Genomic DNA, 21,721 nt, shown 5'->3' on the forward strand with positions numbered 1-21,721 from the left:
GGCCAGATATGCTTCCTTACTGCCTTTGACCCTTAAAAAATTACATTAAACTCTAAGAATATGGTTAAATTATTAAAATTACTGAAAGGAAAGGGGAGATATGACCTCACAGCTTACTTTGCCACCAAGAGATTAGCAAACATGAAAATAGTCATTGATTGGAATTATATCTTTCCAGGCTTAAAAAAATTAAGATACTCATTGACCCTATGCGAGAATCCACCAGCCAATGTAGGAAACACCAGAGACCACGTTCAATCTGTGGATTGGGAAGATCCCCTGGAAAAGGAAATGGCAACCTATTCCAGGCAAGAATACTGGATATATATATATATATATATATATATATATATATATATATATGCATGTGTGTGTGCTAAATTGCTTTAGTCATGTCCCACTCTGTGACCCTATGGACTGTAGCCCACCAGGCTCCCCTGTCCATGGGACTGTCCAGGCAGGAATACTGGAGTGGGCTGCCACGTCCTCCTCCAGGCAATCTTCTCAGGGATTTAACCCGCGTCTCCTTTGGCTCCAGCATTGCCAGTGGATTCTTGACCATTGAGCCACCGAGAAGCCCAATACACACACACGCACATACACATCCATGTACACTCACAATATAATTTTAAATATCAAGCAAATATGACAGTACCATTGTGACAAAAGGCTAGAGGTCTGGCAGGATGGATTAGATCCTTTGAGAGTTCCATTGTTCTGGGTGGACTGCACAAATTTAAACGCAGCAGCAATTTTTCTGCAAGTAAAACTGGTTTTAATCTTAGCTCAGTGTTTGCAACTGATATATAAACAAAAAATGCAACTGACAAAGAGATTACTGGACAATGAAATCTTTCATATGTTATGAGAAAAACCACATTTTCTTCTGGAAATGGGAAATTGAGGGTTTAGGGAATGTGCTGAGGGGGGCAATGCTGTCTCTAATGGGAAAGGATGAGAGCACAGTTATTCCAGACTAACCTTTTTTTTAGTATATTGGAAGTATTTTCTTTTTCTTTTCTTTTTTTTAAAGAAAAATCAATTTATTTTAGGCATTATTAGCTTATAGGTAGAAGAAGGGAGATCTTGTTTTCTTTGTAAATTCAAAGATGGTTTTCTTACTTTTTTTTTTTTAATTTAAAAATCTTTAATTCTTACATGCGTTCCCAAACATGAACCCCCCTCCCACCTCCCTCCCCACAACATCTCTCTGGGTCATCCCCATGCACCAGCCCCAAGCATGCTGCACCCTGCGTCAGACATAGACTGGTGATTCAATTCTTACATGATAGTATACATGTTAGAATTCTCATTCTCCCAAATCATCCCACCCTCTCCCTCTCCCTCTGAGTCCAAAAGTCCGTTATAAATATGCATCTTCTAAGTTACATTCATATGAAGACAAACTGGTTGAAAAGCTACATGAAATGTGGTTTCCTTTCAGAAATGTGTGTTTTGTGCTTTTTTCTTCGGACAACATTAACTATTCTTGGATCTTCTATGGGTATAGTGTAATCATCAAACATACTTTGCGTAATGTGAGGTCAACCTTAAAATCCTATTTGCATTTTAAGGTTTCTAACATACACATATATGATTCTTTTCAAAAGATCAGACTAATCTTTTGGAATTTAAAATGATTACCTTATTATGTTCCGTTTCCCTAGATATCTGAAATTTTGAAGACACACGCTAGAAAGGAAAAAAATAAGTCACATTCTAATTATTCATACCTTTAAATCTATACAAAGTGTTCATCCAAGTACATTAAAAGAAAAATACAGTTTTCTTTATATAGTTTATGCATTATTATTGATAGATTATTCACCATATGATACTCAAAATGAAAAATGGTATACTAAAATCATTTGAAGGTTCTAGAAAAAAAGTCTTAAGTAATCAACTCTGAAACTTACTCCAAGATGCTGAAGAAGTCAGACACCTCTGGACTGGGGGCTCTTTGCCAGTAGGCAATCAGAGTCTCTGAAAGGAAACACCAACTAACATGAGACTCTTTGAAATTCAAAGTTTTTTCCTTTTTTTTAAAAAATTTAATTTTAAAGAGCTCTCTTTACCCTCCGAAATTGTTTTCATAATGTGCAGAAAGCACATGAGAAGACTCCTGGTTTCTGCTTGATCTAACTTGTCAAATCGAAGAGTTGAGCCTATCAGAGACAAGGGTCTTGGGATCTAGGGATGAAAGAAACAACAAAGATTGAGGAGGAGGAGACAGCTGACTTGTAATGCCCTTGGTAAATTAGGGAGGGAAGGTGTACCTTTTCACAGTTGTCAGTCTTCTCACTGCTCTTCTCAGTGGTACTTGGGTTGGAGTCAAGACTTGCTAGCGAAGCTCTGGAATCAGCATGGGTTACTGTAGAAATAGCTATTGATGAAAATGCTGTAAACACAAGCCACAGCACACAGACGGTAATGAGATGCATGGGTGCGCACACACACACACAAAGCAAAAATGAACCAAAAAGATGCTGATCATTCAGGTATTGTGAAAGGCTGACACAATAGAGTCTGGGATTGGCATGAAAGATATGCAACTTTTAAAATATTATTTTAACAGCCATGCCAGTATGAAGGATTTAAGAACACTTAGACCATTATAACTGGAAATAAAGTGTGCTCCTTTGATTTCTTACAAAGCTTTTTAAAGAACGTTTCTGTTTTAAAATGCTTAATAAAAGTTCTTAAGGATGCTATGGAGGAAGCAGCTTTCAATTTTTGACAGTTTGTAAGAAATTAAGATGACATTTCCAAAAGAGTTCTTAAAAATAATCTTTGAAGTGGAAGGGCTATTATATTTTAAAAGGCTGTATGCAATGAAAACATCAAGATTGTTTCCAGAATGAAACAATTTGATGACATCGGAGTAGACTGCTTCTTAATCCAAGTAGAAATGAACACTAAGTAGAAGAGGAAGTTGTTGGATGACATTCAGAGAAACATGTAACAAGACTCTTTAGCTATATAAATGCAGAATACTTTGCCTCATACATTATGTACAATGAATGAGTGGGTAAAAAGCATAGTGATGTACAGTGTAAACAAAGATGAGTGTTAAACACCATTGTCTGGAAGGTCTGAAGTACCTGCTATAGAATTTAAAACATCTTTAGAAAATGATGTGTCTGCAGAGTTGGCATGTTTCATAGCTGACTGGGTGTGGAATCCTCCGTTGGTACTGAGGTCATCTCTAGACCCCTGTATTCAAAGCACAAAAGAGATTAGTGGGAATTAACATATTTCAACATCATAAACCTACAAATGTTTTCTTCATTACATTTTCAATTAGATGATATGAGATTTGATTTTTTATATTTTTGCAAAATCTTCTGCCAAAGTAGGCAATGAAAGAGAATACTGTCAAACCCTAATTTTAGTCACAATTTGATTTCTTATGTGATTTAAAAATTTTTAAACAATGTACTGGAAACTCTTTCAGATATAGATTAGATCAGTGGTCCCCAATCTTTTTGGCACCTTTCAGTTTTGTGGCAGAAAGTTTTTCCACAGACCCTGGGAGGAAGGATGGTTTGGAGATGATTCAAACACATTACATTTATTGTGCATTTTATTCCTATTATTATTACTTCAGATCATCAGGCATTAGATCCCAGAAGTTGGGGACCCCTGGACTAAATGACTATAATGGCTATTGGTAAGTTCACTAATTAAAAAAAAATTTTTAACTGAACTATAATTGATGTACAATATTATACGTTATAAGTATAGAACATAGGGATTCACAGTTTTAAAGGTTACACTCAATTTATAGTTATAATAAAATACTGGGCTAGATTCCCCATATATCCTTATAGCTTATAGAAGTATAATAATTTTATATATAACACTTTGTACCTCTTAACCCCTATTCCTATGGCTCTTCCCTCTCCCTACTGGTAATCACTAGTTTGTTGTCTATATCTGTGACTCTGCTTCTTTTTCTGTCATATTCTCTACTTTGTTGTATTTTTTAGATTCCACCTATAAGTGGTGTCATAAATTCATTGATTAGATTATCACTATTATCACGGATTTTAAAATGCATATTATTATTAAAAACTAGATGTGAGGTACTTATAATGTGCCAGTGTCTATGATGCATGTTTTCTATTACACATTTAATCCTCCTAAGAACCCTGTGATAGAGGTATTCTGTTTCATTTTATAAATGAGGAAAAAGTTGTATAGTTTATTGAAGGTTACATAGATAGTAACTGATACTGGTCCAAGGTCAACAAAAATTCCAGACATAGTTCCTAACTTCTAGACACTGTATAAACACCTCAAAACACCTATATTAATGCATATATATGGAATCTAGAGAAATGGTACAGATGAACCTATTTACAGGGTAGGAACAGAGATGCAGATGTGGAGAATGGATGTGTGGACACAGGAGGAATGGGGAAGGAGAGGGTGAAAAGAATTGAGAAAGTACCATCCAAGCCACAAGTAAAGCCCCATATGTCCACTCCCATGTGCAACACAGACAGCTAGATAGCTGCTGTATATATAACACAGATAGCTGAGCTCAGTGCTCTGAGATGACCTGGGGTGGGCGAAATGAAGGGCTTGGGTGGGAGGGAGGTCTACCAGGGAGGGAATATATGTATGCATATGGCTGATATACTTCATTGTACAGCGGAAAGTAACACAACAGTGTAAGGCAGTTATACTGCAATAAAAAACAGATGAATAAAAAAGCAAAAGCAAACAACGCTCCCCTCCCCGCGCCAAAAAACCAGCTAGCAAGAAGCACTGTTCTGTTTAATCCTTAGTTTGCTCACAATTAGGGGAAAATGGTTATCGAGGCCAAAAATATAAAAAAGGCAAACTCTTTATTAAAATAGACACTTGGAATATTATGCAAACTTACCTGATTCGACGTATTGATGGTAAAAGGATATAGGTCCTTCAGGTAAATCCTTGGCATATTGTCCAGAAGCATGCCATAGAGCGGCATGTATAAACTGGCTATCTGGGCCTGCTTTTCCTAGGTAGAAAAGGAGTCAAAAGAAATGATTCACATAAACATCAATAGACTTGTAGGTTTGATAGGCACTTAATGCAGTGAACCATTAAATGGTGCTTAGGGAAGGGAGAAAGAAAGACCACTTACTGGTTCTCTGTATCGATCATCAAATGAATGCTTAGCCATTAGATTTTTTAGGACAGCTAAAGCCAAGTGCCTGATATCTTGATCTTCTTGCAGAGCAAAGCCAACTTCTCGGAGCAGAATTCCGATTAAGAAGTGTTTGCGGCAAAATTCATTCGTGACTGAATATTCAGGCATATCTTTGTGAGGAAGGTAAAGAGATCATGTTACTGAAAGTCAAATGATCACTTTACAATCAAGAGAGGTGGAACAAACAACGATAAACCCCTCTTGCTACTAGGCGGGATTCAGCAATGCAGTCTTGTATGAAAAATGTGAAGAGGGGCATTCAGTAAATACTGTTTATTCTTATCCAAAACAGAGCATGAGTGCATGCTGAGTCATTTCAGTCATGTTCAACTCTTTTGCGATCCCATGGACCATAGCCTGCCAGGCTCCTCTGTCCATGGGATTTTGCCAGCAAGAATACTGGCGTGGGGTGCCATTTCTTACTCTGGTGATCCTTCCGACCCAGGACTACATGTTAGGAATAACGAACTATTAGAACACTCCAAATCATATCTGACCAGAAGTAAAGTAAACACATCGATTTTTTCCAGTCCGTGAAAATACTGCTGAAGGCAGAAGTTCAGGGAATGTGGAAGTTCAGGAAACTAACATCAAAGGGCTTAGGTTAAATAAATTTTCCCATGAAATACTGAGTAACAGTGAGGAGCCAGAAATAAACCAAAACTTGCAAATTGCCCGTTTATACCTAGAAAAAAATTTGCCTAGACTATTTCAAGTTATGAACTTTTCTGGGGCAAAAATAAACTGATATGATTCTAATGATCTCAATTTTGAGAGAAGGGTTAGAACCAAGCTGTGGCTTATTGATAGAAATATCATATAAAGACAGTTGCGTTGAATAAGCATGTTATTACATATGATTGGGAATTTCATGTATGGTTACACTCTAAGGAAATTTCTGATGCTTTGGGAAACTAAAAAGAGTTCAAACTCTGGAGAATAGGGTATGAAAGAATTCAAACTAAGGAAGCATTTATTATTTGTGATAAAAGAAAAGCTCACTCAACTTTTTGCCTATTTTGATTAGATGATATTTGATATTTTTATATATTTGATTATATATTTGATTAGATGATATGACTATTAGCATCTAGAAACTGGAAATATGAAGTGTCTATACTCATCAATATTATCAAAATACAAAGTGGTTATTGATGCTGAGATAGTGTAATAGAAAATAAAAATCATTTACCTGATGCATGTAATTCTTGTATTGATTCTGAAGGTGTCAAAGGATCTAAATTTAATATAAATAAACAAAAAGTTCAGCTATATACATACTCAGATAAACACCATATTCATTAACTATGTGTAATTTATACTGAAAAATTAAAATATATTGTCTTAAGATACAAGTGAAGCCCTTCAATAAAGCTTTGCTTTTCAAGACAAGGCTTTGGTTGTTTACTTCTTCTCTTAAGAAAGAATGTCATGAACAGAATTATTTTAATTCTTAGCTTTCTTCTTGGGCACTGTTTTTTCCTTCTATCTGAAATCTGCTTGCTATGAAACATGTTTTTATGTTTACTATTGATAATATCAGACCTACAAAGAGACTACCAGGTCTCTGAGCTACTGATAAATAGTAAACAATCCCTTTTACTTATTGATAAATAGTAAACTATCCCTTCTCCAGGGTAAATTCCCAACCCAGGAATTGAACCAGGGTCTCCTGCATTGCAGGTGGATTCTTTACTAGCTGAGCTACTTGGGAAGTAAATAGTAAACAGAGAATCCAAATGACTAAAAAGATTTGATCCCCTTGACTGTCTTAACCAGCCTGCCTAATGCAGTGATAACTTGGCACTAGTTACAAGGTTAACATTCTTTGATTTATAAGCACCAATTGTATGGCTTTGTTGGCCTTCTCTTTGATGAAAAAGAGAACATAAACAAAAATTGAGAAATACAGTGCGGTACTCCTTACCACATGCTATCATTTTCTGCATTTTAACCTGATTACCTGGGTCTAATGCCCATATGACAATTTCAGACAAAACGAAGAATGAGGAAACAGGGATACAAACAAAGAAGGTAAAACAAACAAATAGATGTGATCCCTTTGTAGGAACTGATAAAAATCTGGGACTTTTTACCTGGAATGTTTGCTGATCTTATGGGAAGACACAATGGAATAAAGTGTTCATGCTGACATACTTCTTGGAGAAAGTCAAATTTATATTGGCATAAGGTCTAAAAAAGAGGCAAAAGAATGACTATTATTCACACACTAAGAAAGTTAATAGAAAATCTGCACTTGAATCTTATCTCTAAAAAGGAAGTGGAGTTACTTTTGTGTGACCACTGGGTCATTGTTAAGTTTAAAGGATTTTGTCCCCTCTGAAGTGGTAAATGTAGTCAGGCACCCTATTTTTGGACATTGGTCAAGGCCTGTTCAGAAACTGATTTCATTTGCAACCTACCTTGAACTTCTATGTGATACAATCTTATTGAGTTCTATTTTTTCATTTATTTCAGCATATAGCAAAATATATTTATTCTGAGAAAAACAGTGCCTCACCATATGTACTAAGATGTACAACTACACTCAGCTTGAAGGGCAGATCACTCCAAATCAACTTCTAAGATCCAGTGTTAAGAAAGACAATGGTGCAGATAATCTAAACTTAGAGTAAATCTCTCTCCATCTGCCATTTATTCTGAGAGTACACCATTCCACCCCTTCCCTGCCCTTGCAAACAGGTCTGTCATCTCAATGTTTTGAGTAGGACAGTGATAAATGAAGTGCAGACATGATCCAAAACAACTTAATACAACCGAATAAATTGGAACAATTAGCAACTCCATAACCATTCTATTTTCATTGTCATGCAAACTAAGTAATCAATTTTTAAGACTCAGTTAGCTTGCATTCATTGTATTCACTAAAAACATCTAACAAAATAAAAATATATTTCATTTGCTCAGATATTTTAGAATCATAATTTGTGACAACTTTAGTCAGTAATTTAGAATACTGACATCTCAAACAAGGGTAGTATTTGACTTAATCCTTTGTACATCAAAGTGAAAAGGAACATAATTAAATTACACGGTAATCACTCTTCATTGAACATGTTCCATTTGGTCTTTGATAAGATATATAATTTAGGGTCACTGAAATCATACTTAAAAGGATATTCTGCAAATTTCATGCATAATTGGAGCACTAATGAAGGACATTCTTTCAAAAAATATTTACAGAAAGAACTGGATTTTCAAAACGGAATGACATATAATCATGCAGTTCTCCTACCTAAATCTCCACAGCTAAAAAATAACATTCAGGCTCCTAAGCCTAACATGAAATGCTCCAAGAAGATCATTACTATTATTTTTTAATTTAAATTTATTTATTTAATTGGAGGCTAATTACTTTACAATGAACACGTGTACACTGGTGGCGGATTCATGTTGAGGTATGGCAAGAAGATCATTATTTACTTTTGGAATTTCTATGTTTATTTCTTTAAACATAAATATATTCTATTTCTATTTTCATAAACATATTTCTATATTCTTTGCCAGTACCTAGATGACTTCTCTTGGGGACTTATTTTCCTCCCCATGGGGAAAGGTTAATGGGGAACTGTTAATTCAGGTGCCTTCTCTTTCATGTGACCCAAAGCAGACCAGTTACATGCTTCCTCTCTGGAGTGCAAATCTTTTTAAAAAAATTTTTATTGTAGTATAGTTGATTTATAATGTTGTGTTAGTTTCATATGTAAAGCAAAGTGATCAGTTATAATACATATATATATATCCATTCTTTTCAAGATTCTTTTCCCAAGTAGGTTATTACAGAATATTAACTAAAGTTCCCTGTGCTATACAGTAGGTCCTTATTAGATATCTATTTTATATATTGCAATCTGTATATGTTCATTTCAATCTCCTATTTATCACATCCTCCCACATTTCCTCTTTGGTAATGATAAATTAAAGTGAGTCCATTTCTGTTTTTTAAAAAAGTTTATTTGTATTAAAAAAATTAGATTTCACATATAAGTTGTATCATATGGTATTCGTCTTTCTCTCTCTGACTTACTTCACTTAGATAATCTCGAAGTCCACCCACATTGCTGCAAATGACCTCATTTCATTTTTTATGGCCAAGTAATATTCCATTGTATATATGTAAGCAGAGTGTTAAGAGGGAAAAAATGGTCCCATTTCATTATTTAAGGAGCAGCAGACCTTGGCCCCAGGTTCATCCTTTCTGATTACTCTTTTGCCCTGGAAGTGCCTTGGTCGCTGCTCTTTTCCAAACCTAGTTCTCCCAATATCCTTCCAATAAATTCCCTTTCGCTCAAAGTGGAGTAAGTTTCTGTTGGTTGCAACACTAAGAACCTTAAAGCTTAATGATCCAAGTTTCAGAGTCTGGCCCATTTCCAGTCTTATGTCCCTCTGGCATATGCCATATTATATAGCTTAGTGGTTCTCAAACTTGAAAGAACACAGAAATCACCTGAAGGTGATAGGAATCTTGCTGCATTCCAGATTTCTGGGTCCCACCCGCAGCAGCTCAGCTCTGAGATCACTGGTCTAGGAACCACACTTAGGAACCACTGCTCCCTAGATATTAATACTATTCCCTGTCTCCCGACACAGAGTCACTATTTATATAAGGTGATCAACTGTTCCATTTTTCCCAAGACTGAAAATTTCCAGAGAAGTGGAACTTGCTAAAACCAAGACAGTCCAGGGCAAACCTGAGGAAGAAGAATTGCAGCCAGAATCACTCCTATCACAGCCCACAAGAAATAGAAGTGAAATGTAAACACTTTAACTCCACGTACATTTGTCCCCCATGAAGGGAGGACTTGGAGACTTGCTGAGATGATAAGCCATTTTAAAAACCTGCCTTTCATTGCATAAATTATCTTTTGATACAAATAATAGATGGGTTATTGTTTTAGACAGATTATACACAGAGACCAGTGTATTTATTTGTAATGCAACAGTTTAGAAAGCCATCACGCCTAAACGTGGTTCTTACCTTGGGATCACCAGAGGAGAACATGCTGATGTAATTGTTAACCATCTTAAACACAAAACCCCGGTCCATAAATGTAAAGCAGCGCTAAAAAACAAAAAAAAAATTAAATTCAGATGTTTTTATTTTAAGGATCATTAAAGATGTTAGAAAAGATGATTAAAATATTGAAGTAAAATAACATTTCACTAAATGTGTTATATAATAAATGTTTGAACAATATCTACAATATGCTTAAGCATTCATCCACATATGGCAGCTAATTAAAATACCAGATATAGGACACACACCACAAAGTTACAAATCCATATTTATCATTTTTCATAAAACATCTCTTGGAGATTTGCAATGAAATATTGCAAAGCCCTTTCCTTTTCATATAGAAAATTTTAGCTTTTACTTGTCTATTTTTTAACCACTTTGCTACATTTTATTATTGTTTTTTAACATTTTTTTCCCACAGTTCCTTAGGTGAAGATCATTTACTGTACAACATCAGGTAGTAATAGGGGCAGCAGAGACAGGTCAGGGAAACTTTTTGCAATCTCACTGGCCTCTTTCAAAAGCTTTTCTTTTCAGCCAAGGCAGGTTGAAGAGTGAAGGTAAGACAGCCTGAGATTTCTATCCGTGAGCTGCTCACTGTCTGTCTTACTCGGTCTTCACACTCTCGTAACTGTAATAAGGAGAGTCTTAAGCAGTAGGTAGCTTTAGAGGAGTCAGGCAAGCATTGCAAGTCGGCTCAGCATCTGCTCTCTATCCCAAAGACTAATGGCCACGAAACCAGTAACCAAGCTACAGGGGCCAGTTCCTGCACTGGCAAAGTGTGAAGTGGGCATGGACTATGCTTCCTGATGCAGCATCTTGGGCACTACAGTAGATTAGCTTATGGAGGTCATCACTGCATGCGTGTTTCATTCTACCCATCCACAAGTGTGCAAGTATATGTATCACGTGGGAAAATCTCTCAGCTGCTGTATCACTCAGTATAGAAGGCTTCTTTCTCATCCAGAATCCAGTAGGGTCCATTGTAATGGTTTCACATTTCTTAATCTCTCCTCAGTTTTACAAACAAATCTCTTTTCTCAGAAAGGACTGGACATAAAATCTTGTTATAGGCAGTATGCGTGTGTGCATGCTAAGTTGTTTCAGTCATGTCCACCTCTTTGCAACTCGATGGACTGTAGCCTGCCAGGCTCCTCTGTCCACAGGATTCTCCAGGCAAGAATACTGGAGTGGGTTGCCATGCCCTCGTCCACCTCCTCCAGGGGATCTTCCCGAGCCAGGGATGGAACCCACGTCTCTTATGTCTCCCGAATTGGCAGGCGAGTTCTTTGCCACTAGTGCCACCTGGAAAGCCCTATAGGTAGTATACCAAGTGGAAGATTTCCCATTGGAATATGCCCATATATAAACATGAGTTATTTTCTCTAACAACGTTTCCAGTTGATTGGTCAATCATATGTTTGTTTTGTTTCCCTATTTTTCTATGTTTTATTCTGAGTTTTTTTTTATGTACCTATTCATTATATACTATATCATTTATATTTTCATTTTCAGTATGAATTTAAGTTCTTTCAATCATCCCCCTTTAGTAAAAAAGTAAATGGCTCCCTGGTCCTCCTATTTCCCAATTGAACAGTGAGGAAAGGTAACACCAGAGCATAATCACCGGTGCAGAAGATGTAGAGGAGGGAGGAAGAGGGCTTTGATGTCCTCTGCACTATGCAGGCTCTCAGCAAGTGGGTCAGGTCCTCTAAGGTTCTCCATCTGTAGAATGAAGTCCCAACTGGTGACCCTTGGAATATTCCCAACGTGGAGCTCTCTCCCCGGAGACCTCTGCTATTGCTGTCTCCTTCTTGCTGGGAAGAAGCTTGGGTCTCACTTTGCATAGAGGAAGACCATCTAGTATAACTGTGGGTTCTAGAAACTTCTCAAGAAAGAGCACGAGAACAGAAGCACTTTGGTGAAGTCACAGGGCACCTTGATTATACCTTGGTGAAGTCACAGGGCACCTTGGAGGAATCTGTTGAGTCCTGTCATTGAAAGGTTGCAGTTGCCACCTCCCAGAGGCTACTGTAGCTAATCTGTGAACTTTGAAAGGAGACCAAACTCCACCACCCATGGATGGGGAAAATGAAGAGGAGGGTGCCTACCCTGGGGGTCTAGGAAAACTCAGAGTTTCTTGAGATATAAGACCTATGTGGTGAATTTGTCATCCTCCTTTCAAGGGTCAGTAAGGGATAAGGGGGGCAGGTTGTTTCTAAGATACAAAGTCAGTAGAATCAGCCTTTTTCCTGAAGAGAGCCCTCCTGCGGGTCAAGCTTCATCAAATGTGTCTCTCCTGTCATCCGTACCGTTTCTGGCCCATTCCAGCATCTTCTTAACCCCCAAAGCAAGGATCTTTCACTCATTGTTAAAGTATGGAGGGGCCTCCCTACTTTTGTTTTAAAATAATTTATATTAACCTTCCATATTAGCAGAAAACAATTTATAGTAGGCTGTGGCAAACTATGTTCCATGAGCCAAAACTGGCCCACTTGTTTGTGTTTGTAAATAATGTTTTACTGGGACACAGCTGTACCCATTTGTTTAAATATTGTCCATGGTGAACGGTCTAAGGGTTTCCCTGGTGGTTCAGATGGTAGAGTCTGCCGGCAATACAGGAGACCCGAGTTCAATCTCTGGGTCAGGAAGATACCCTGGGGAATGAAATGGCAACCCATTCCAGTATTCTTGCCTGGAGAATCCCAAAGCTTGAGGGGCCTGGCAGGCTACACTCCATGGAGTTGCAAAGAGTTAAACACAACTGAGTGACGAACACAGAATGGTCTATGATTGTTTCTAGCTGAGTTGGGTACTTGCCACAGAGACTGTATGGTCTGCAAAACTAAAAATATTTAACATTTGACCCTTTACAGAAAAAAATTTGCAGATTGTTGATATAAAGAATAACATATCCTACCAGACTTTTTCTCAGTTTGGCTTAATAAAGGAAAATAAGCTGGTTTTAGAAAAGGCAGAGGAACCAGAGATCAAATTGCCAACATCCATTGGATCATCGAAAAAGCAAGAGAGTTCCAGAAAAACATCTATTTCTGCTTTATTGACTATGCCAAAGCTTTTGACTGTGTGGATCACAATAAACTGTGGAAAATTCTGAGAGAGATGGGAATACCAGACCATCTGGCCTGCCTCTTGAGAAATCTGTATGTAGGTCAGGAAGCAACAGTTAGAACTGGACATGGAACAACAGACTGGTTCCAAATAGGAAAAGGAGTAGGTCAAGGCTGTATATTGTCACCCTGCTTATTTAACTTATATGCAGAGTACATCATGAGAAATGTTGGGCTGGAAGAAACACAAGCTGGAATCAAGATTGCCGGGAGAAATATCAATCACCTCAGATATGCAGATGACACCACCCTTATGGCAGAAAGTGAAGAGCAACTGAAAAGCCTCTTGATGAAAGTGAAAGAAGAGAGTGAAAAAGTTGGCTTAAAGCTTAACATTCAGAAAACGAAGATCATGGCATCCGGTCCCATCACTTCATGGGAAATAGATGGGGAAACAGTGGAAACAGTGTCAGACTTTATGTTTTTGGGCTCCAAAATCGCTTCAGATGGTGACTGCAGCCATGAAATTAAAAGATACTTACTCCTTGGAAGGAAAGTTATGACCAACCTAGATAGTATATTCAAAAGCAGAGACATTACTTTGCCGACTAAGGTCCGTCTAGTCAAGGCTATGGTTTTTCCTGTGCTCATGTATGGATGTGAGAGTTGGACTGTGAAGAAGGCTGAACACCGAAGAATTGATGCTTTTGAACTGTGGTGTTGGAGAAGACCCTTGAGAGTCCCTTGGACTGCAAGGAGATCCAACCAGTCCATTCTAAAGGAGATCAGCCCTGGTTGTTCTTTGGAAGGAATGATGCTAAAGCTGAAGCTCCAGTACTTTGGCCATCTGATACGAAGAGTTGACTCATTGGAAAAGACTCTGATGCTGGGAGGGATTGGGGGCAGGAGGAGAAGGGGACAACAGAGGATGAGATGGCTGGATGGCAGCACTGACTCGATGGACGTGAGTCTGAGTGAACTCCGGGAGTTGGTGATGGACAGGGAGGCCTGGCGTGCTGTGATTCATGGAGTAGCAAAGAGTCGGACATGACTGAGTGACTGAACTGAACTGAACTGAAAGGAAAATATTCTAAATTAAACATGCAAAGATATATTGTAATAAAAATTATTTAGTTTCACCAACTGTGAGAAGCAATGAGAATTTTATTCTATAGCTTGTGTAGTGATCAGTTATGAACTCAAATTACAAAACACGCAATCTGATACCCTTTTCCCTTTATATTTTACAAAACTACTTGGTCCATCTTTTTCTTTCTCATCTGGATACTTTACTAGGTATTTACTTATGTACCACCACAGCAACTTTTGCATAGATGGAATTTATAGAAACCATTTATTTATTCCAGAAACACAGAACATTTAAGTGAAAGAGAGTAAATATAAAGACTTTCCCTTTCATAGACTTGCTTATCCATCTTTTTTTTTTGATATTTAGACAGAAATATCACAGATGTTTCTTTAACATATTTTGCTACCAAAATCTGTCTTTTATATTAGATGATTGCCAAATGGTTTCCAAAAGCAAATTGAAATAAAGTAGAGAATAGTCAGAAGAATGGGTAAAAAGACATGGCTGTCTAAGAAGGAAAATTAAAATCAGAATGAACTTTCCTTTGCTACTTCCTTGGTATTATATTTGCAAGAGAAGAGTATCTAGACAGTTACTCTCAAGTAAATTAAGTTGTGACCCAGATTGGTAGTGGAAAAAAAAAATCACAGAAGCTACATATGTAGACATGCATGCATTTGCATCCTGTCTATCTCTAGGAGAGAACAGTCAGAGAAATGGACAAGGTTTCTGGCCTGAGTGCTAAAAAAACACTATTTTCCCATGATGTAAGATAAAGGAGGACACTTTCTCACCTAGGACACTTTCATGTGGTCACCCCTGAGGTACCACATTCTCCATTTTTGGAAAACAAGCTTGGTACAACCATGGTGTTATGATAGTTCAATTGTTAAATTCTGATGACAACTAATTTACAGTATTAGATTACTAATATAGAATTCAACAACCAAAAGAGATAAAAGTCATTTGAAACCCAAGTTAAGTGAATAACTATTTTCTGGGAATATAAAAGTCTTATAATGCCAACAGTGGGGCAGTGTTGAGCAGCTGAACACTCAAAGTTCATCAATTCACATGCGTGATGCCAAATGACTACATTCAATTTAACATAAAAAATCATGTCATCTTCTTTTCTCTTTTCCTCTCTGTGTTCAAATGATTCATATAATAAACTTTACAAACATTTTTAAAAAAGCTTTCTGGGTCAAATAAATTCCATCAAAACAATAATCTGAAAACAATGCTTGTACAATAGATTTTAATAATGTAAAATATACTGTTAGTGTTTCCATTTATGAACTTCACAAAAGTACTGCTTTCAGTCTGCAGTTCATGGATCCGCATATCTTATAGGCTTTTTACCCACAGCCTTCACAAACCACTGGTGTCGCCATTAGCTGTATACTTTGTGTCTCTTTTCACCTTGGACATTCCTGTTAGACACTACTTTATGTACCACCAGAAGCTACTTTTGCATAAATGAGGTCCAAGGAAAGCATTTTTATTTTTCTAATAAGTACAGAACATTTAAGCCAAAGAGGGTAGATAAGGGGTCTTTTCCCTTTTTAAGAGACTTGCTTATGCAACTTTTTTTTTTTTTTTTTTGCAATTTAGGGAAGAATACTCTGCAGATGTTTCTTAAATGCAGTGTGCTTACAAATTGGACAAAATGTCATTTTCTCCAAATTTTCTTTTTCATCAAGCACTTCAAATAAACTACTAGCATAGTAACAAACTTTATTCTCATAGGTCTTAAAATGTGGTAGAAATTAAAGTAACTTTTTTTTCTGTTTTACTCTCTTCCTCCTTAACCCTGACCATCTCTTTCTCTTTCTTGAAGCAAGAAAAAAGCAAAAACAAGATATAAAACAGTGAAGAAGAAACTTCAAGAGGTAAACATGCATAGTACATAATTTGAAATAGCATTTAACACATCAAAAAAGAAATTAGACAATTAAAATTCACAAATGACAACTTCAGCTAATTTTCCATCTATCTCCATAGTCTCTTTGTAACTAGTATTTATTGATAAGTTCCCACAACTATCCAGTATGTCTTGGTGTCTACCACAAAAAAACAAGAAAAGTGCCTTCATCAAGGTCACCAATAGTCAACAGTTGGGCAAAAGAAGGAACAGAAGAAAAACATTATCTTTCTGATTGGATGCATTATCTGTTGAGTGATACACCATCATTCTACATTAGCTATTTTTAGACTAAGCTCATTTTTCTTCCTAATTTAATATAAAGAATTATTGCTATAGGTATGCATATATATATATTTCATTTTATGCTGCTCAATACTTTAACTGATCATTTTCCTTTTATGTAGCTAATTTATAATATTTTCATCATGTAAAAAAGAGCCTGGAAGTAAAACAACAAAAATGCTCAATGCCCCCAAATTTTTCCAAAGTGGCTATTTGGAATCACTGAGAGCTGTAGCCATGCCAAAATAGCACTTCAAGGATAGAAAAGTCCGAGACAAAAATGTTGCCTCAGGACAAGTTCTCCTTTAAAAATCTCAGTTTTCTCTTTAAAAATATTTGGAAGTCCTACAATATTCAAGCAGATACTTTTCTCTAACCTTGATTTTTGTTCTATAGGACTCCAAATTGGAAAAAAAAATCAGAAAGTATTCCAAGCAAGAAAGACATATAGATGAAAGCATTCATCTAATCGTGGTAGTCTTGACTTTTCATCATAAATGAACCTGTGACTTAATTAACACGTAGAGTATCTCATAGCCACTATCACACAGACTTGAACAGAATCATGACTTTGTATAATGTACCTTAAGAAATCTGGCAACGCTGTGGTTTGCCCTTCTTGTTTCTTCAAGTGCGTCTTTATTTTTCCAAATCATGTGGTCAGCGAGGCTCATGACAAGATTGTCCAATTCATTTTGAAAAGATTCGGGAAATCTTTGAGGCCGAGAAAGCTAAGGAAAGAATGGATCATTTCTTTACAATGAGACCTGTGAAATACTAAGCCTGGAAAACATAACCTGTAAGACTTACTTCATTCTATTTATTATCAAACAAAAAGTCTTTTTGGAAACTTGAAAGCAATAATGAAATCAGAAGCCATTTCAATTTCAAGGTCATGATTTCCACTTTTCAGTGAATTTTTTTTTTCTATTTTGGCCAATAAAACTTTCACTTTTTCATTATAAATTATAACATATATGAATTACAAACTATTCAGACAACATAGAAATGTAATATATTTTATAACCTCTTAATACCCATTCTTGCCTTCTCAGGAAATAACTACTATGAATGGTTTAATGACTATTATTCTAAATTTTCTTTGATCCACAGTTCTCTAATTTAAAAATCAATTATTTTGATTTTTAAAACTATTAATAGGAATCCTCCAATAAACAACTATAAGAAGTCAATGAATGAATAACTAAAGGAGTACAGATATTAGTTTGAAATGTCCTCTAAGTTGTGAGTACCAGCTGAGCTTTTTTATAAAAGTTATTTCAGTTTTATAAGAGACATAACTGACATACAAAATTATAACATATTTAAAGCATACACTCTGGTGTTTTCATGCACATAATAAATTATGAAAGAATCCCCACCCCTCATCTAGTTAATTAAGCCATCCATCAGCTCACATACATATTTTTTGGGAGAGAACATTTAAGTTCTACTTTCCCAGCAAATTTCAATTATACAATACAGTGCTATCAACTATAATCCCCATGTTTTCCATTAGATGCTCAAACATTATTCATCTTATAGATGGAAGTCTGCACTGGCTGGTCTTAACTCAGGGGTATTAGCATAGGCCCATGACAGTTGTCAGTGAGATTTCACTCTCAAAACGCTTTTGCCATAAGGTAAAAAATGGTTTGGCTGTGAGATTACTCAACATAAACTGAGTAAAACTCTATACGCCCCTAAAGAGTGCCCTCAGGTACAGAAATCTACCCCTCCTATTTTAACTCGGAAAATTTCAGGCAGCTGAGTTTTCCCATTTCTGTCCCTGCTTTGTGAATTTATACAATTTCTTTGCATAAGATAGGTAAGATTTATTCACCTTTACAAGATGGCTTTAAAATTAGACTTGCAATTTCACTATAGACAGAAACAGACAATTGAGAGTTTGACTAACCTTTATTTTCTTAATTTTAAGCACTCAACCTTCCATGATGCAAGAATAAAAACCACGGAGGCTAAAATTAGAGAAACTGCATAGCACAAACACTAATTAACCACAGAATCTGCAGTTGGCTTCGACTGGCTTTTTTTAAGCCATTTTTACCAGGAAATGACTGTCACTTTAAGAATCTCATGGTTACTCTCTGTATATATTCAAAGTTTACTATTGAAATAAAATTAAATTGACAACAAATAAACCTAATGGATTTAACTGCATACATCATTTTTCATTCTGCTCCATATACCTTGAGAAATAAGGGTAAACGAGTCACCTGTGAAAGCAACAATCAGGTTTTAGATAATCAAAGCACAATTGTCCTTTTCCTCTTTTCACTGTGTTAGTCCTCCAAGAGACATTAAACACACTGGTGCCAACATTTTCTTCAAAGGGATAGGCATGAACAGCCTGGACCTTGATAATTCCTCTGTTCCTCCTCCCCGTCCCTTTTTTGTCTTCCTTTCAAATTCCCCTTGAAGCCTACTCCCACTCTTAACCCCAAGACACGCTGATTGGTATACACGGGTAACATTTTGATGTTTTAATTTTTTCGGTTGTGCCCCACGGTTTGTAGGATCCTAGTCAGGATCCCTGACTAGGGATTGAACCCTGTCCCCAGCAGTGAAAGCGCCAAGTTCCAACCATTAGACCACCAGGGAATTCCCAATGAGTATTATTTTAAATTCTTCTCCAGAAGTCTATCCCAAGGGCTTGAGAGGGGAGAACTGCTGAGCTGGGGACGGTGGGCTTTCTGTCTCAGGAGGAGGAGGAAGGCAGTGAGGTGACAGTCGGAGCCACAGCTGCAAGCTGGAACCTGCTGGAAAACCTGGGCTATGATTCAGCAGAGGTCACAAGGACCAGATGCAGAATGCAGGGGCTGAGTTTCAGGCATTTGGGAGTTGTGTTAGGAATAAGGGGCTGATGGAAAACAAAACACGCAGCCAATACAAGCAACCTTTCACTACTAGAGCTCAGTGTTGAGAAGGCATTCGGCATTTTCTAGTAAATAGGAATTGACGAGGATAAGAAAGCAGGGATGCCAGGGAGGTGCTATCTGCCTCTCAGAGGACCAGACTAGAGGATATGACTTCCTCAAATCTTCCTGATAGTGGAAATTTTTTTTAATAACAAAGAAAGCCATTCACTTCACAATTAAAAAAAAATAAAAAAAGAAAATCCAAATAGCTTTGGAGACGTTTATTGGGAATGTTTTTAAGTCAAATGATGGCATCTGGTCTCTTAATGTGATAAATAGAGATGGTTAGAACATTAGATGGTCATGTGCCCTTGGATGAAAACTGAGTGTGGCGGCTGCTCCTGAAGAGGGTCATGAAACGGGAGCTGTTCTCAGTGAATATGAACCGCTGTCCATGAGAAACTCTATTCTTAGGCTGTTCATAGCATGTTTGTAATCTATCGATTTGAGCAGATATATACTAGTGGGAACTGAAAGATTTTAGTCCAGTCTGTTGTTTTTACAGATGGGAAAGCAGGCTGTTCAGTGTCTTTTTTTTTTAATCATCTAACATGTTAATGGCAGAGCAAGGGTTATAATGCTGAGGTGTCCTGATATAGCTTAATAACAGAGAGACAGGAATCGTCCTTATCTTCATGTTAGATTTTCTCTTGCTCCCAGGTGGGAGGCTGTTATCTCTGGGAGTAGAAGAGCAGACACAGCTGAAAAGCAAACATAGGGCTTAAGAATTCAGAGTTCTGGAATACTAGAGATGATTAGATGTGAAGCCAGGGCAGGTCTCTTATGTTATACCAAGACCATGTTTGGAAAGACCTGAGGGCTGGAGGTGTGGATGGAAAACCCAAGGATGGTGGCTCTGCAGAGTTCCCGGAATCCTCAGTGCCCCGTTTCTCTCCACTAAGAGGCAGCACTTCTGGCACGTGGGAAGACGCTGCAGAAGCCTGCAAGGCAACAGGCAGACCCTTTGGGAGCTGTCCTTCCTCCTCTCCTGAAGCTCTGGCCATTAAATGGGTTTAAACCCCAGCTTAACTCAGGTGTGAACCTGCTCAGCCTAATAAGGTAAGGAAGACTGTATACTCCAAGCAGTTAATAACATTTAGCTAGCATGTGCCAGGTATGGTTTCCCAGGTGGTGGTAGTGGTAAAGAACTCGCCTGCCAATGCAGGAGAAGCAAGAGATTCGGGTTTGATCCCTGGGTCAGGAAGATCACCTGGCAAGGGAAATGCAGCCCACTCCAATATTCTTGCCTGGAAAATTCCATGGGCAGAGGAGACTGGTGGGCTACAGTTCATGGGGCTGCAAAGAGTTGGACACAACTGAGCAACTCAAAACAGCACAGCATGTAGTAGCAGGGACCACATGGGAGTACCACTGAGACAGTGTTGCTGATGTTTGATCAACATGGCCAGAATGAAAGAGTGGACAAATTCAAATTCACTGACTTGAGGGCACTTTGTCAGGACATGGGCATAAACAAGAATTCAGGGGATGGACCACTCACTGTTAGGTGGCTCTTAAGAGTCTTGGAGATGGCTCATTTTAAGCAGGATGAAAATACCTGGGTTGCCCTGGCAGATGATAGAGGAAGGGATAAACAGGCAGAGGGAGATGGACATATAAGAATGGAAATATGAGCCCAGAAGACCCACTATGCACCAAAGTCATGCACTGACATCCCTAAGACATTCAGTGGTATCTCCCCTCTGCAGGTGGGAGAGACAAATACAGTGTTGGCTCACTAACAGCCATAAGAATGAGGGTCAGCTATATACAGAGGTCATGTGATTGTACCCAATCTCCAGGCACCAGTGGCTGTGATGATCAAGACAAATGGCAAGTCTGGAGAGCAGTCAAGGGGGCTTGACTCTCAGGAAGCTGTAGGGCTGGTTAATGATGTGTGGAATCCCTAGGGACAGACAGGCAGCAGGCAACAATGGCATTGCTTCATATCCACCAATAAGACAAGATGGACCATCAGAAGACAAGAATCTCTGTCCCAACAAATAGCCATGACTCTTCCATCTTCCTGGACCTGAGTCCGTTCTCAAATATGGTACACGCTGGCTGAAGAGGAGGCAGGGTCCCTAAAGAAAATGCCTGGCAGCTTGAGTAAGTGTCTAATGTAATGATTCTAAAGTCCTTCTCCAAAGGACTCTGTAGGATTTTCTTAGGTG

At 37.6% G+C, this 21,721-nt stretch overlaps 1 protein-coding gene across 6 annotated transcripts in view; it reads right to left on the reverse strand.

Annotated features, from left to right (window-relative positions):
* DOCK10 (dedicator of cytokinesis 10) overlaps positions 1 to 21,721 on the reverse strand; it is a 310,443-nt gene that overhangs the window by 36,019 nt on the left and 252,703 nt on the right. For 4 of the 6 annotated variants that reach the window (XM_069574681.1, XM_069574682.1, XM_069574678.1 and 1 more), the window contains 12 exons: positions 17,193 to 17,339; positions 10,200 to 10,283; positions 7,297 to 7,393; positions 6,393 to 6,437; positions 5,135 to 5,310; positions 4,892 to 5,008; positions 3,102 to 3,213; positions 2,277 to 2,398; positions 2,076 to 2,190; positions 1,917 to 1,983; positions 1,645 to 1,692; positions 656 to 757 (listed from right to left, as the gene is read on the reverse strand). In XM_069574681.1, the coding sequence (XP_069430782.1) occupies positions 656 to 757; positions 1,645 to 1,692; positions 1,917 to 1,983; positions 2,076 to 2,190; positions 2,277 to 2,398; positions 3,102 to 3,213; positions 4,892 to 5,008; positions 5,135 to 5,310; positions 6,393 to 6,437; positions 7,297 to 7,393; positions 10,200 to 10,283; positions 17,193 to 17,339 (1,232 nt within the window). The remainder of the gene's footprint in view (positions 1 to 655; positions 758 to 1,644; positions 1,693 to 1,916; positions 1,984 to 2,075; positions 2,191 to 2,276; positions 2,399 to 3,101; positions 3,214 to 4,891; positions 5,009 to 5,134; positions 5,311 to 6,392; positions 6,438 to 7,296; positions 7,394 to 10,199; positions 10,284 to 17,192; positions 17,340 to 21,721) is intronic. The other 2 variants (XM_069574684.1, XM_069574680.1) reach the window with 1 other exon arrangement.

Source organism: Ovis canadensis, chromosome 2 (genome assembly GCF_042477335.2).
Source record: "Ovis canadensis isolate MfBH-ARS-UI-01 breed Bighorn chromosome 2, ARS-UI_OviCan_v2, whole genome shotgun sequence".
In the NCBI taxonomy this organism is placed as follows: Eukaryota; Metazoa; Chordata; class Mammalia; order Artiodactyla; family Bovidae; genus Ovis; species Ovis canadensis.